The 15,001-nt window shown below is 42.2% G+C and overlaps 1 protein-coding gene across 6 annotated transcripts in view; it reads left to right on the top strand.

Moving 5' to 3' along the window:
• Positions 1–14,743, top strand: part of atp11a (ATPase phospholipid transporting 11A) — a 36,547-nt gene extending 21,804 nt beyond the window's left edge. For 2 of the 6 annotated variants that reach the window (XM_072396676.1, XM_072396755.1), the window contains exons 7-30: positions 60–163; positions 280–327; positions 665–729; positions 822–903; positions 1,626–1,776; positions 1,872–2,069; positions 2,203–2,316; positions 2,592–2,651; positions 2,748–2,914; positions 3,005–3,076; positions 3,402–3,475; positions 3,568–3,671; positions 4,472–4,653; positions 5,078–5,329; positions 5,444–5,621; positions 5,838–5,940; positions 6,174–6,319; positions 6,515–6,574; positions 6,671–6,798; positions 7,222–7,357; positions 10,060–10,125; positions 10,255–10,358; positions 10,459–10,624; positions 13,043–14,743. In XM_072396676.1, coding sequence (XP_072252777.1) covers positions 60–163; positions 280–327; positions 665–729; positions 822–903; positions 1,626–1,776; positions 1,872–2,069; positions 2,203–2,316; positions 2,592–2,651; positions 2,748–2,914; positions 3,005–3,076; positions 3,402–3,475; positions 3,568–3,671; positions 4,472–4,653; positions 5,078–5,329; positions 5,444–5,621; positions 5,838–5,940; positions 6,174–6,319; positions 6,515–6,574; positions 6,671–6,798; positions 7,222–7,357; positions 10,060–10,125; positions 10,255–10,358; positions 10,459–10,624; positions 13,043–13,324 — 3,042 coding nt within the window. In that variant the 3' untranslated portion in view covers positions 13,325–14,743. Of the gene's footprint in view, positions 1–59; positions 164–279; positions 328–664; positions 730–821; positions 904–1,625; positions 1,777–1,871; positions 2,070–2,202; positions 2,317–2,591; positions 2,652–2,747; positions 2,915–3,004; positions 3,077–3,401; positions 3,476–3,567; positions 3,672–4,471; positions 4,654–5,077; positions 5,330–5,443; positions 5,622–5,837; positions 5,941–6,173; positions 6,320–6,514; positions 6,575–6,670; positions 6,799–7,221; positions 7,358–10,059; positions 10,126–10,254; positions 10,359–10,458; positions 10,625–11,879 lie in introns of all 6 variants that reach the window. The other 4 variants (XM_072396894.1, XM_072397043.1, XM_072396825.1 and 1 more) reach the window with 4 other exon arrangements.
• Positions 14,744–15,001: the final 258 nt, after the last annotated feature.

Here is a 15,001-nt window from a genome sequence, read left to right as displayed (position 1 = left end):
TTTTTATTCTTTCATTGAAATGATTTTTTTTCTGCTCCTCTGCTCTCTTTCCAACATAGACGTACTATGCAGTTCAGGACACCAAAGCTTACAACACAGAGAGGGACGTGGACTCTGTCCATGCCACAATAGAATGTGAACAGCCACAGCCTGACCTCTACAAGTCAGTACAACGCGCACACGTACTGCACACACAGACAGAATTTTACAAAGCTTTCTTGCCAAATACTTATCTGAAAAGTGTCTTATCTCGCTTCTTTTCTCTTTTTCCCCACACAGATTCGTAGGCCGTATCAACGTCTACATGGACAATGAGCCAGTGGCCAGGTAACCCGAATCCCAGACACGATAGCGATTGTTCTCTCCAGTAAACATCTGTCTGTTAAAACTTGAGGAGTCAGGATTCAAACACCAACCTCCAGACTATTGGGCGACCCATTTAACATCTTTGGCCACAGTCCAGAGCTGCTAACGCTCGTCTCCGTCATATTAACTCATTGTAGTCACACAGAAGTATTTGAAAACATGCAAATATGAATATGATTTATCAGGTTAGGAAGGATTTTTTCCTATTTTTACAAACTGACAAATTATTTGTAATTTAACTGTCTGGTTATTGGTAGCACTGATAACACAGCCTAATGGAGCTGTTATTGTCTCACAGGCCGTTGGGATCAGAGAACCTGCTGCTCCGAGGAGCCACACTCAAGAACACTGAATACATCTACGGTAATGTACATAGATGCATTGGACTTTTTAAGATGTCAGATGATATAAAAGGAAGCGTTTTTAAATGAGGCGACTCTCTCACTGCCTATCAGCTGTTGCCATCTACACTGGCATGGAAACCAAGATGGCTCTCAACTACCAGTCCAAGTCCCAGAAACGATCCGCGGTGGAAAAGTAAGCTTTCACTTTCTTTTTCATAGAATCTCTATGAATCTCTCGAGAATATCTATAGATAAAAAAAAACTGCATTGATTGACTTCCTCATGCAAGCTCCACAACTCTTTTTCTATATTTCTATATTACTTTTTTTACCCTCCTTCCATCCATCTGTTCACTTCTCATATCTTCATTTACGCACTGACTGAGAGTCTCTGTGGCTCGACTGAATCAATTTTCTGTCCATCTGGCGCTGACAGTCTTGTATCCAGATGGCTCGTAGAAATGACTGACTGTAGGTGGATTACATTTGCACTTGTGTGCGCAGGATTGGCCTTTGTCTTCCTTTCACTAAAATTGACTTGGCTCAGAGTAAACGTCTTGACCCAAATGTCATATTTTGATTCATATATCACCTGTTTATTGTGGATGTGCAGCTGGGGGGTTCTTCTTTGTGAATTCTTATGCTTTCTATCTGTATATCAGAACTATTTTACAAAAATGGCCAATTAACAACAGAGATGGTTTGGATTGATGCACTTTTCTTTTATGTGGGTATTTTCTGCATTGACATCCATTTTTCTTTTTTACTGTCTCAAAAATATGGGGAATGGAACCAAATACCAAATCGATCCAGTTCACATTGGAAAAAGCATTAACATTGATTTGTCTTTTGTCAGCACTCAAGAGATCGTGTGCATTTACCTCCTTATGCTTATGCTTGATGTCTCCTCCTGCAGGTCAATGAATGCCTACCTGGTGGTCTACCTGTGCATCCTCATCAGCAAAGCCGTCATCAACACTGCGCTGAAATACGTGTGGCAGGCCGACCCCAACAGAGACGAGCCCTGGTACAACGACAGGACCGAGTCCGAGAGGCAGAGACACATTGTGAGTCCCTTCAATGCTTTTCTTAAATCTGGGAAAGTAAAGGTTTCTCCATCCTTTCTTTACTTTCCCTTACTTCTGTTCCTCCTTCACCCCAGCTGATCAGGGCATTCACAGACTTCTTGGCCTTCATGGTTCTTTTCAACTACATCATTCCCGTCTCAATGTACGTCACGGTGGAGATGCAGAAGTTTCTGGGCTCTTACTTCATCATGTGGGACGATGAGATGTTTGATGATGAGCTCGGGGAGAGAGCTGTGGTCAACACCTCAGACCTGAATGAGGAGCTGGGACAGGTAGCAAAGTAGACCTCACTCTCAGCAGACGGTTGTATATGCAAACATTAGTTTATTCAACAGGTTTAGGACAGAAAAACTGCAATATGTCATGTTAAAATCACTCAATACGCATGTTGTGCACTTTTTCCAGGTGGAGTATGTGTTTACAGACAAGACGGGGACTTTGACAGAGAATAATATGGAGTTCATAGAGTGCTGTGTGGACGGACACGTTTATGTACCTCAAGCCATCTGTAACGGACAGGTAGCGTCACAATGGTTGTGATTCTTATTGTTTGTTTGAGTATTCATTGACAGAGAGATCACATATTTTATGTACTGCAGTGACTGGATGAAAGGAGTTATAACCTACACATGTGGTTCAGTTTATTTGATCTGGAAAATGTATATTTTGTTTTTTAGTTCTATTCAGTTTCATGTTGTCACACGTATTCTATTTGCATCAAGAGTTTCTGTAATAATTAAGTAAAATTTATATGTGAATAATAATATTTGCATTTAACTGACCTCTGTTGGCAGGTGATGCCCGGTGCCGCCAGCATGGACATGATCGACACGTCACCTGGGCCTGAAGCCAGGGTGAGCATAGCCACACTGATGGTTTGTGCATGTGCATACTGTATGTATGTGTGTGTGTGTGAGTGAGGGTAACACGGAGTTGGTCGTCCACCACAGGAGCACGAGGAGCTGTTTTTCCGTGCGCTGTGTTTGTGTCACACAGTGCAGGTTAAGGAGGAGGAGACGGTGGATGGGATCAAGCACGGCATCCACCAGGGCAAGTCCACCTCGTTTTACATTTCCTCGTCTCCAGACGAGGTGGCATTGGTGGAGGGCATGAAGAGGTAGAGCATGCACCCAAACACTCAAGAATTCCCTTCCCCCTAAACTCAAGTCTTGCTCATTCACTCCATTCTAAATGCTCTGTGCTGCAGGCTCGGTTTCACCTACCTGAGACACAAGGACGGTCAGATGGAAATCTTAAATCGAGAGGATGAGGTAGAGAGGTGAGTGTGATGCTTAAAAAATAAAAAGTAAACGGAAAACATCCACTTTGCTATTGTTGCCATTCTCCCATAGTTCTCTTGGCTACTTCATGGCCAGTGTATGAATTTAAAGCAATCATGGCATCTGGCTCAAACTGCAGGGACATTTCTGTAATGCCGTATTTCATCACTGTATCAGATGGGAGTCGCTTAGTAACAGCATGAATAAAGAGCCTTCCAACAGTGAGAATATGTATATTATTGTTTTTATCTTGAGAATATTCAGCAACTTCAACAGATATTAAAAGTTGTACGTTTTTTTTTTTCTCCTCCTTTTATTCATTAGGTTTGAGCTGCTGGAAGTTTTGACTTTTGACTCAGTCAGACGGAGGATGAGCGTCATCGTCAGGGCCAGCTCTGGTAACACACCCTCAAATGTGAATTTATATTTCTTTATGTGTGTGTTTTTGTCATTTACTTACTTTTCCATGTGTGTGTGTGTGTGTGAGCAGGAGAGCTGTATCTGTTCTGCAAAGGCGCCGACTCCTCCATCTTCCCCAGAGTTGTCTCAGGCAAGGTGGAGCAAGTCCGAGCTCGGGTGGAGCACAACGCAGTGGTGAGAGCTTACACACTCGTGCACGCTCACACACTCGTGCACGCTTACACACTTGTGCACGCTCACACTTGTCTTACAGATCCAGAGGATAGCGGGAAGCCTTTTTCACTCAGAGCACTTTTAAGTCTCAAAGGCTATATGATTTCAATGGTTGCCACAGTTACAGAACATGACCACGGTTTCCATGGCTACTATAAGAAGTTGATAAGTGGAGCTCACCTCTATCAAACAGTTGTGCAGAATGTTTTCCATAGAGGACACAGCGTTGTTATTAGAATAGAGAAAAAGCCCCCAGGAGTTGATCATTTTCTCACTTTTGTTTTAACCTGCATTTCCTTTAGTCTCATGTGAGAAGTAAAACGCCAAAACAGGCAGATTTTTTTTTTTAATTACAATGAAATCTCATGGGATAATGTTGGACCTGCTACAGTTTAGGTTGCGGATAATAAAGTGGGTAAATGCAAAAAACTAAAGTGCAGAACTTAAGTCACAGGCAGGCTCAGTGTTTTGTGGTGACGTTTGCTGAACTAGATAAAGTGAAACGAACTTGCAGTGAAAAGCAGGACAGTGGGGCCTCGCTTGTTGTGGTCGCAGCCACAGACAGAAGGTACTGGGTGAAGCTCAGGAAATGGCAGCTGGTGCCTGCACACTCGACGCTCAGAGCCCAAGTTCACACAAAAAAAAACCTGTTTGATGCTCTTTGCAAAAGGAATGTTGCAGACATTTTTTTTTTCTTTTTCTGTATATTACGTCTCAATAAATTCCTTTTTTTCTAACTGTGAATATCCGCTCTCTTCCAGGAGGGTCTGAGGACACTTTGTGTGGCTTACCGACCTCTGAACTCAGAGCAGTACGAGCAGGTTTGCCATGTGCTCAATGCGGCCAAGTTGGCTCTTCAGGACCGAGACAAACGGCTGGCTGAGGCTTACGACCTCATCGAGAAAGACCTCATTCTGCTCGGAGCCACTGCTGTGGAGGACAGGTGCAGGTTCTCTTATAATTCTCTGTTCCACAGGCAAACTTTACATTTCAAGGTGGTGTCGTTCTGATATTTAAGCGCCTCATCTGCACTTTTTCGCATATAAATGTTGATATCTCTGCAACTCTGAGCAGCAGTTCTGTGTGTGCTGCAGCCATGAAAAATGCTGCCCTGGTTTTGAGGCAAGGAGCAGTCCAACCCCCTAACTGCACACATGCCACTAAGGCAATTATAGTGTAGGCTGTAAAGAACTGTTAATTCAGAGGGCTTTGCAAGTTAACTCATTTTGCACAAAGAAAAATTGACCCAAGCATTGGATCAATTACTGTGCATGTTTCTGTGATTGCTGAATAAAAAAAAGAAACAGATGTATTTATTTTACTCCACTAAAACACCCCTCCCTGTGCATTTTTTTCTTCCACAATAGGCTGCAGGAAAAAGCAGCTGACACCATAGAGTCTCTCCACAAAGCCGGTATGAAGGTGTGGGTGCTCACCGGAGATAAGATGGAGACTGCGGCCGCAACCTGCTACGCCAGCAAGTTGTTTCGCCGCAACACCCAGATCCTGGAGCTGACCACCAAACGCACTGAGGAGCAGAGCCTTCATGATGTGCTGTTTGACCTGAGCAGGACAGTCCTCAGGCAGCATGGAGGCATGACCCGGGACACCTTCTCTGGGTGCGAGCCTTTTTAAATGAAAATATTACACCGATTACATTTTAAAGTTGAAAAAAAAAGACAAAGAATACTAGTATTATAGCAGTGTATTTAAGAGATCTTGTGTTTGTCTAGTTTGTCAGGGGACTGTACCGACTATGGCCTGATAATTGACGGAGCCACCCTTTCTGCGGTTATGAGGCCCGACCAGGTGGACTCAAACTCAGGGAATTACAAAGAGATCTTCCTGGAAATCTGCCGCAACTGTAGCGCGGTTCTCTGCTGTCGGATGGCGCCGCTTCAAAAAGCACAGGTATTAAGACTGCTGCCGACGGCCGCTATTCTTTTCAGGCGTACAGGAGTGTTTCAGACGTCAGTCAGATTGAGGGGGCGTGGATGCAGTTGCTCATGGTTTTCACACTAAGTAGTCATTATGAAGGCAGACTGAAACCGTGATGGTATGTGCAGATGTATTAAGCGGCTGTAAAGAGTCTCAGGTATTACATGAGTTGCAATTTTGTGTTTACAGATTGTCAAGATGATCAAAGCCTCCAAAGAGCACCCAATCACGCTGGCCATTGGAGATGGCGCTAATGATGTCAGTATGATCCTTGAGGCCCATGTTGGCATTGGTTAGTATTCTGGTGCTGTGGCTCATGCAACACAAACAGTAAGAGAATGTTAGCTGTTGTTGTGAGAAATCGGGCGGCTTTTAAAGCTTAGATAGACTTTGCATATCATGAAATATTTTACCCTCAGTCTTAAGCAGAAGCAGCCCTACAGGAACATGCCTTTTGGTACTGTTGCTTATCAACGTTATCATGGTGATAATTTCTTCTGTTGTAATTATGTTCACTGACTGCAGGTATTATGGGTAAGGAGGGCCGCCAGGCAGTGAGGAACAGTGACTACGCCATCCCAAAATTTAAACACCTCAAAAAGATGCTGCTTGTCCACGGACACTATTACTACATACGCATCTCTGAACTAGTGCAATACTTCTTCTACAAGGTAATCATCAGGTCATTTCTAGTATTGTGTCTAAATATTTGCTTCATTCTCGTGTTAAAAGTCATGTGTCGATGCTTTTAAGAGGCACTGTTCAACGAGAGCAGCACCTTTGTGTTTCGTTTCCAGTCATCTTTATCCAAACAGTCTTCGTGATCTCTGCAAGTTTCCTCTCATTTGTTCTCTTTTTATTTCCAGAATGTCTGTTTCATCTTCCCCCAGTTCCTCTATCAGTTCTTCTGTGGTTTCTCACAACAGGTAGGCACACATGGACTGAACTGACAGCTGTGAAAAAAAGTAAGATGACTAAAGGGGGAAAAAAAGTGTAACAGTGTTCTCTGTCCTAAACTCCAGCCGCTGTACGACACAGCCTACTTAACTCTTTACAACATCAGCTTCACCTCGCTGCCCATTCTGCTCTACAGTCTCATGGAGCAGCACATTAATATGGACATCCTGAAGAAGGATCCCTCTCTCTACAGGTTAGTGTCTGCATTCATTTTTGGCTGGATCAGTGCAAAGTTTTCAGACATAAGATTCAGTGGAGGTCATTAGTGCCTCTCGTCAGCCAGATCAAGTCTCAGTGGAAACATGGTCTCATGACACAAATTTGGAAGGAGACTAATTCTCTGGATGTCTTAGTGATCTAATCTACTGCAGCATCTGTTTCACACAAAGCAGACTGCACTCTAGTTGGGTGCTTCCAGAGAAACACGCCAACATATTTGATGAGGCTTCACAGCAAAATAAGAGCATGAATATTTATCATTTTTCTGTATTCTCTACATTTCAGACAGTGACTCAAACAAAGTAGGCTCGAAAGAAAAAAAAACATGCACAATCTGACTTTCAGAAAACTCACAGAAGAGGTGTTCATTACTGTAATCTTGTGGTCATCTTGACAGAGATATTGCCAAGAACTCTTTGCTGCGATGGCCCATCTTCATATATTGGACCATCCTGGGTGTATATGATGCCATTGTGATGTTCTTTGGTGCTTACTTCCTGTTTGACAACACCACCTTCACCAGCAATGGACAGGTAACACTTATGTGTCTGTGACGGCTGTTTAAACTCATTAAGGGACAGTTCTTTCACATTAATTTGGTCTTTGGCATGTATTTTCAAGTCTGCGCCTCATTTTTCTGTCGCTCAGTTTGTAGCCCAGTTGAACATTTATATTTCTACCCAACTCCAGGACAGAGCTTGGTATCAAGATGAATCTTAAGCAGCTGCGTGCAGATGATTCGTCGAGTTATTGCACAAGATATACTTAAAAAGTTGAAGGAATAAAAAGGAGATTGAATTAGCCATAACAGAACCAGTCAGTTTTCTGCTTGAGAACGTATGGGGAAATCTAACATCGGTGTTTATGATTGATCTTACTGCCTTCCTGTGCATTCCTGCTGAATACGCAGATGCTTTGGACTCAAGCTAAAGGCAGTAGGTGGGGTGAATAGTACCTCTGAGGACTGCGAGCACATGTTTATGAAAGCTGATTATGTTCTTCCATTCACATTTGATAATGCACAACAGCAGGGCAGGTTTTCCACCATCTTCCTCTGTGTACTCTATCAGTTTGCTTTGATTTTTAATTGGTGCTCCCAGAATTTTATTCTTTTTTTTTTACGTCTTTGAGTTGCTTGATCTCTCTTATTTTCTTATTCATTTTCTTTTTTTTCCCCCCATTGAATTTGATTTATTCTCCCGTTGGGCGACAAAACTGTTTATTTGATTTCTCGATTTTCTTCTTCTCATATTCTGTTCTTCTTCCTATCCTCTTACCTTTGTGTTGCTTTTTCTTTTTGCTTCTCTTTCCTCCTCCCAGCTAATGACAACCAACACACAGATGGTAAGCCTGTCCCTGTCTCTCTGTCATCTCTCCCTAGTTTCACTCTCCACTTTCCTGTCGCCTTCACGCAGACTGATGCAAACAGCCGTTCGCGCTCATCTCATGTCCAGCCTTTATGCTTGTAGCCACATCAGCTGGAGGCTTTTGTATAGTGACCCACCTCTTCCTGTATCCATCCTCGTGTCTAGCTGTTAGCGACCAGTCACCCTGTGTGTGTTTTGTGTGTGTGGCACATTCCTGCCTGTTTGATCTTATGTAATAGCACAGAATGAATGAGCACAGGAAAAAAGTGCCTCCATTACATGACATTCGAGACATTTAGCCATTTTTTAAATTTAATTCTACAGCTGATGGTGCTGCTTTTAGACAAGAGTATCATTGTCAGCTTTATGGTTACTCCCTAAAGCATCAGGGCTTTTTTATAGGCTTATTGGTAAAGAATGAGAATTGACGTGGATGCTGGCGAGTTGGTTGGAAATAGATTTCACTTTCAAACTAATGGGAAATCTGATGGTTTTGAAATGCTGCTAACATTGTAATTTAGTTTCATGGAGATGTTTGGTACAGTATTATCGAACGGCAGATTAATAATACACCAAAAAAAATTATTTTTTAAGATTTGCTCAGTCAAAATAAATTTGGGAACTTTTTAGTGAAGAAAAGGATCCTTTTTAATTTGCTTTGAAACAGCGTCAAAGTCGCAATTCCTATTTAACCACAATAAGAACGATATTAAAGTAATGAATCAAATGGAAATGGGCCACAAAAAGCCCAGAGAGCATGAGAGGAGGTTTATTTTTTTCTGTGTATGTATGTGTGGGGAAAATGTAAAGAAAAAAATTTATTTTTAATCTTGACACTGGTCTTAAGTAAAGTCAGGAGTAGGGATTTTAAGCTAAAAGTCTGAGTGCAGCAGGAACAAAACAATTCAGCTCTGAGTCGAGCCACGAAGGTCTGAAAATCAACGCTAAAACTGACTTATAGCGAGTGAATGAAAGCTGAAATCGGAGAATTGACTGCAACTTAAATTGTTTCACCTTAACCTGGAAGCCAATGTCAGTGGTAATCTAATAAACCGTGCAAGTCACATTAGTCAGTGCTCTTTTAAGACTGTTGAAACCGTTTTGATGTAGCCTTCACAAAGCTCACAAACGAATGCAAAATGCTCGTCATTCTTATTCGAATCATTCCTATATAAATCAAATGTAAAGTTAGCATAATGCTAACCAAACAGTGCAAAATTGAGACGGGTTTAGAGGCTCTTCGTAATAATCCCAACTTGTTAAACTTTAAGTTCACTGAACATTTAAAGTGTTGTTATTTTTGTGGTATTTCTTTTCAGGACATGTTATCTTCTGTGTAATGTGTTAAAGTTTCCTGTGTTGCTGTGAAGACGAAACTTGTCACAGAAACAAGGAAATATTCAGTCTGATCGGTCCTTTTAATTTAGCTGGAACAGACCTTGACAGTACTTTTTCACAGTGAAAAGTTGGGTTGATCCACGCTCCTCTGTGGCGTAAAACAAAACAAAAACATTAGACTTGATTTAAACATGTTCGCCTTGAAGAACTAAGAATAATTGGGGTGTTTAAGGATTTCAACTCACCTGTTTTCCATCCAGCCGTCATCTGAAAATCTGCTCTTTGGCTGCACGTTTCTAACTGAGCACCCTGTGCCCTGTAGATGTAGGTTTTCTGGAGGTATTTAAGCAACAAATAAACTTTTTTTTTTTTTTAGATGCAAACAGAATGCAGAATTTGTTTCTTACTGTGTGACATTATGCAACCATTTACAATGTGTACCCGCTGATTTGACCCTATTTATATCATTCAAAGTGACATTTAGTTCATTCAAAATTTACTTACCGGCTGTTACTGTTTTTCCTTTGCAGATGTTTGGAAACTGGACATTTGGAACGCTTGTCTTCACTGTACTAGTCTTCACTGTTACATTCAAGGTAGCCTCAGACTCAGATACGGTCTCACACATGCAGCCTGTATGGTATCTGAACCCAAATAGTCCTCCAAATGAGGCTGGTTTAAGTCTCACTTAGCATGTTAACATGGTCTCATGTCTGTCCTTAAAGTTGGCTCTAGATACTCATTACTGGACGTGGATCAACCATTTTGTCATCTGGGGCTCTCTGGTATTCTTTGTGGTCTTCTCTCTGCTGTGGGGTGGAATTATCTGGTAGGCTTTGAAAACATCTTCTCATTTCAGTTAAATGTTGAATGAATCGTTACTTTTCTTCTTAAAAATTATCTTTATTCCCTCCTGTCCTCCCACCCAGGCCTTTCCTCAACTACCAGAGGATGTACTACGTGTTCATGCAGATGCTGTCCAGCGGCCCAGCGTGGCTCAGTATCATCCTTCTGATAACAGCCAGTCTGCTGCCAGATGTGGTGAAGAAGGTTATCTGGAGGACGCTGTGGCCCACCACTACCGAACGCATACAGGTGGGTACATGCACAGAAACAGAGTCGTGTTTTACTCATTTACATAAGAACGGTTCTGTTTTTCAGTGAAGATGAGTATCATTGTAGCATCTTGTTTCTAAACCTTGTAAATGCCTGCTTCTCATTCACAGAGGGTATTTTAGAATGATTGCTGTAATCCAAATGGTAACAAATGCAACCACCTGCCACCTGCTAATTGATGAATTTAGATTTAGCAGATTTCCCTGGAAACTACCATATTTACACAATAAACCCACAGTACACTTAAACTGTGATGACTTGACATGTGTAACTGATGATTATGGGTCAGCAGATGTATGCTGGGTTTGGCTACGTTCCTGCTTTGCTGGATGTGAGTCAGTAAGCCTCTTCGCCTGTGTGCAGTGATCCCTTATCTCTTAGTTGCTAAAAATATTTATTGTACTTATCGAACACTCAGAATGTTTTATTGATGAAGGAATAAGAATCATGTGTCACTCTGCTTCAGAGCCAGGAGTGGCCGTTCTGCCGAAAAAAAAGAAAAAAGGCTGTGTTAGTAAAGACATTATTTATTGATGAGTAACAATGGATAAATGTGCTCTCAAATTTCAGGAAAAACTGTAAAAGCTGGACACTGAAGTGTTCATGTTATATCACACAAAATATAGGCCGTTTCACTTCATAATCATCCATTTTAGTTCTTATCTTATGCAAAGCTGAACTAGTTCAGCGAGCCAAGATGAGGGGTCCATTAAAATCAGGGATGATTGGATTTTAGCCTTTTCTGAACATCAGCTGGGAGTGAAAGGACGGATCAGACGTCTGTGCTGCAGAGTGACAGATGTGAAAACTTTGACATGCTGCTCAGAAACAGGTCATGTTGGGACAATATGGAGGCTGTTGAATTTGTTTCTTTGCTTGCAGTGAGGTTTGAACTCTACTTTCCAAAGGTCCACACAGCCTATCATATGTCTGACCCCATGTCCTTAGCTTCTCCTTTTCCCATAATCTCCCTCATACCTTTGTTTAGGATGCACTGATAATCAACCTCCTGAAAGGTGTTGAGATATTTCTGACGATGTCTTCTGATAGATGTCTTAAATAGCTTAAAACCTTTCTGCTTTCATTCTCTTAAACTGTTCATGTGGCATTTTTTAAAAATCTGACACAGGAACTTTAACTCTTCCCTTTCCTTGTTCATTCCCTGACCTTCTGGTTCCTCCTCCTCCACCTCCTCTACACCCTCCCACCCACCTTTGGTTCTCCTCCGTGGCAGAACAAGCGTCGGGGCCTTGCGTCCGAGCCTTCCACCATCTTTATGCTGTCTCAGACTTCCAGCAGAATGAGTTTCTAATCCAGCCCTCCTGGAGGTGACCCTCTGCCTTTCCTCCTGCCTCGTTGTGTAGATTTTTCCCTCTTTTCTATGTTTTCCTTTCTTGTATCCTGTATGCTGATTTGCATGAAGTTACTGACTTACTCTGGCTCAGTGCATGCCTGTGCATGCGACGGTTTGCTGCAGCGTGTGGCCTTCTTGTTTCTGTCAACACTAAGAATGGTCTTTTTTTTATCATCATTATTTACTTTTTGAGTATGTGGAAGTCACTTAATGTGCTTGTCTCCAAATATGTGTGTGTGTTTGCATGTGTCCACAGCATGTGAGGGATATGAAAAGGTTTGAGAGGGCCCTGGCCACCCAGAGTTCTGACTCCTTACTAGATGGAGTAGCTGTAACAGAAGCCTAACAGGCTTCAGCACGGTAACTCACACACCTTGCTACTGTGTGTGATGATGGGTTTGCTTTACTAGGGTGTGTGGTTTCATGGGTTTGAGCTTGAAATGATAAATTGACTAAAAAACAGACTGTGAGCTGGATAATGTAAGAGATTTCCTGGTCATGTGTGCAACTTTCAGGTGGGTGACTGCTAACATGGAGCTTTGATTCCATCTAGTGGCCCATTTCCATGGCTGCAGAGACAGAAGACTTTGCTCAGACGGGGACTGGATGTTAATGCATGTTCAGTGCTCATGTTTTGCATATTTAACATGCTTGGGTTGCATCGTTTTTTTGTTTGAACTCTGTGGATGTGACATTATCATCACAGCTGGCCAGATTGAAAGGAGTCCAACTGAATTATCTGATTATGTAGATTTAATTTCAGAGTCATGACACAGAGCTGGTGGGATTTGCTCATGTTAAGGCCTGGATGCGGTTCTGCGTCCTCTCTGTTTTGGTGATTTCACAGCCCGCCTACATGTAACTTTTCTCATTCTTGTTCAGAACAAGTGGAACATCTTGCAATGTCTCTTAATAATTGCATTCACAATTTGAACTCTGGCCAGCTGGGACGACAGTGTCACCGCCGCCTACCTCCTGAGAGCTGTTTGCAGCATGTACCATGCTTATCTCTCTCTATTTCCTCCCACCTTACGCTCACACAGAATGCTGACAAACTCTACAAGGGCCAGCTGTCTGAGTTCACCCCCTTGGCGTCTCTCCATGCACCACCCAAAGCTAGCAGCCACCGGCGAGGCTCAGAAAACCAAAGGAACCCACAGAACCCTCAAAGGTTTGAAAGCTATAACAAAAAAATCATGTTCACTCGCTGGCAAAGAGCGCCAGACTACCGCACCTTCACCCCCCTCCTCCGATTTGCAGATGGCTCGCACCACTTGAAGCAGGGAAATGCTTACAGTGGAGCGGGGCCGGAGACCTCAGTCTAACGGATACGTTTTTGCTATTTTCTCCGCTTATATTGTGATGCACATTACAGCAACATCCATTTTGGCGATGAACTGAACAAAAGCGATTCAGATGTATTTGTTGAAAGCAAAGTTGCCCAAAAGTAACTGAATACTTTCCATCACTGAGCAGGAATCAAACAACGGACTGTGTCGCTAATAGCATGTAATTTATTTGAGGGGATTGCAGTGCTCCCAGCTCAGCATTCAAGTGTGGCACAAAGCACCATGGGATGGATCTGCAAAGGACTCCAGACACAAAGCCTCACTCGCCACCACAGCTTGCTAAGGGCTCAGTGTATTGATGTCACAACAAAAAGACTCAAGAGCTGTGATTTTGTGTTAGAATATGTGCACAGGACCCTTTACGTCTCTGCCATGAGTGGCAGCTAAAGTGTACTTTAGTCATTTTTTTTTCTCATGGTTATGTGATAAACACGATGTTGAGAGTGAAAATGTGGTGATGATGGTGATGACGACTCATCTCAATCTGTCACTGACCAAACATGTTCTTGTCTTTAATTCTTACCATCTCTTTTTTTCTCTCTCCTCTCTGCCTGACCTGCCTCCTCCAAGGACTAACTGGTGTTGCCTGTGTGCAAACATATTATCCAGAAACACTCCGTAGGACTCTGCGCTCAGATCCTACACCATCGTAAGGAGGGGCCTAGAACAGGAGGGAAGCCTTGAATGTTGGAAAAGTCGGTTGGTCTTTTTTTTCCGTTTTCAACAGCTCAAGAAATAAAAGACCAACATTAGCCCTGTATCCAACACTTCGATGCTTCCCTTTCACCAATAGGTAGTGTAGAATTGGTGGGATAGATGTGTGTGTTGTGTTCATCTCTGCAAGCTCCTCGTTAGCCTTTGAGATTATTTTTATCTGCACACGTGACTCATTGTTTAGTGTTCTCTGTAGAAATATCACGGCTTCTTGCTGTTGCCTTAATGTCGCCTTATAAATGCCACTTTATTGTCCCCTGAAGTTATTTACCAAAGAAACATAATAATATAACCTCTTAGGCAACACTTTTAGTTTGGGTAAGTGTAATCAGTATGTGACCAGTGAGATTAAAACAGTCTCTGGACTGAATACAGAATGTCTTGGTCATCCTAAAGTAGAGGAAAAACACAACTTGGAACACTTTTTTGTTGTTGTTGTTGTGTGCTCATTAAGCTTGATTGCTTGATTCCTTGAAAGGAATATCCAAAACTGATCATCTCAACACACAAATGGATTATCATGTTTTCCAAGTGCCCCAAAACTACTTGATGCCTTAAATAAAGACAGCTCTCTGAGATTAGCTCACTGATTATACACATTTATTGATGCGAACACAGACAAGGGTCCATCTGTCTTGTAACAAGGAAATCGGGAGGTTTTGGTTTTATTTTTTTTAAAAATGGGTGAAATCTTCAGTCAGATTTAATATGAAAACCTAGTGTCATCTAAGATGAAAGAGCATTATTTGTAGCAAACCCAGTCATGATGATGATTCTTGCCTCCCAGACGTACATTTATCGGGATAAGAAGTTGTGAGCAAACAGATGACACTCTGGATAGTCGAACAACCATAACGGACAGGAGGCTGGGACCTAATCTTTTTACAACTTTTAAAAAGTCTCAAAAGCTTTGTTTCCATCTATAAACAAGCACAAGCA

This window comes from Leuresthes tenuis, unplaced genomic scaffold, assembly GCF_036924035.1.
Source record: "Leuresthes tenuis unplaced genomic scaffold, fLeuTen1.0.hap1 SCAF_1, whole genome shotgun sequence".
In the NCBI taxonomy this organism is placed as follows: Eukaryota; Metazoa; Chordata; class Actinopteri; order Atheriniformes; family Atherinopsidae; genus Leuresthes; species Leuresthes tenuis.
This window is presented reverse-complemented; position numbering and strand designations above follow the sequence as displayed.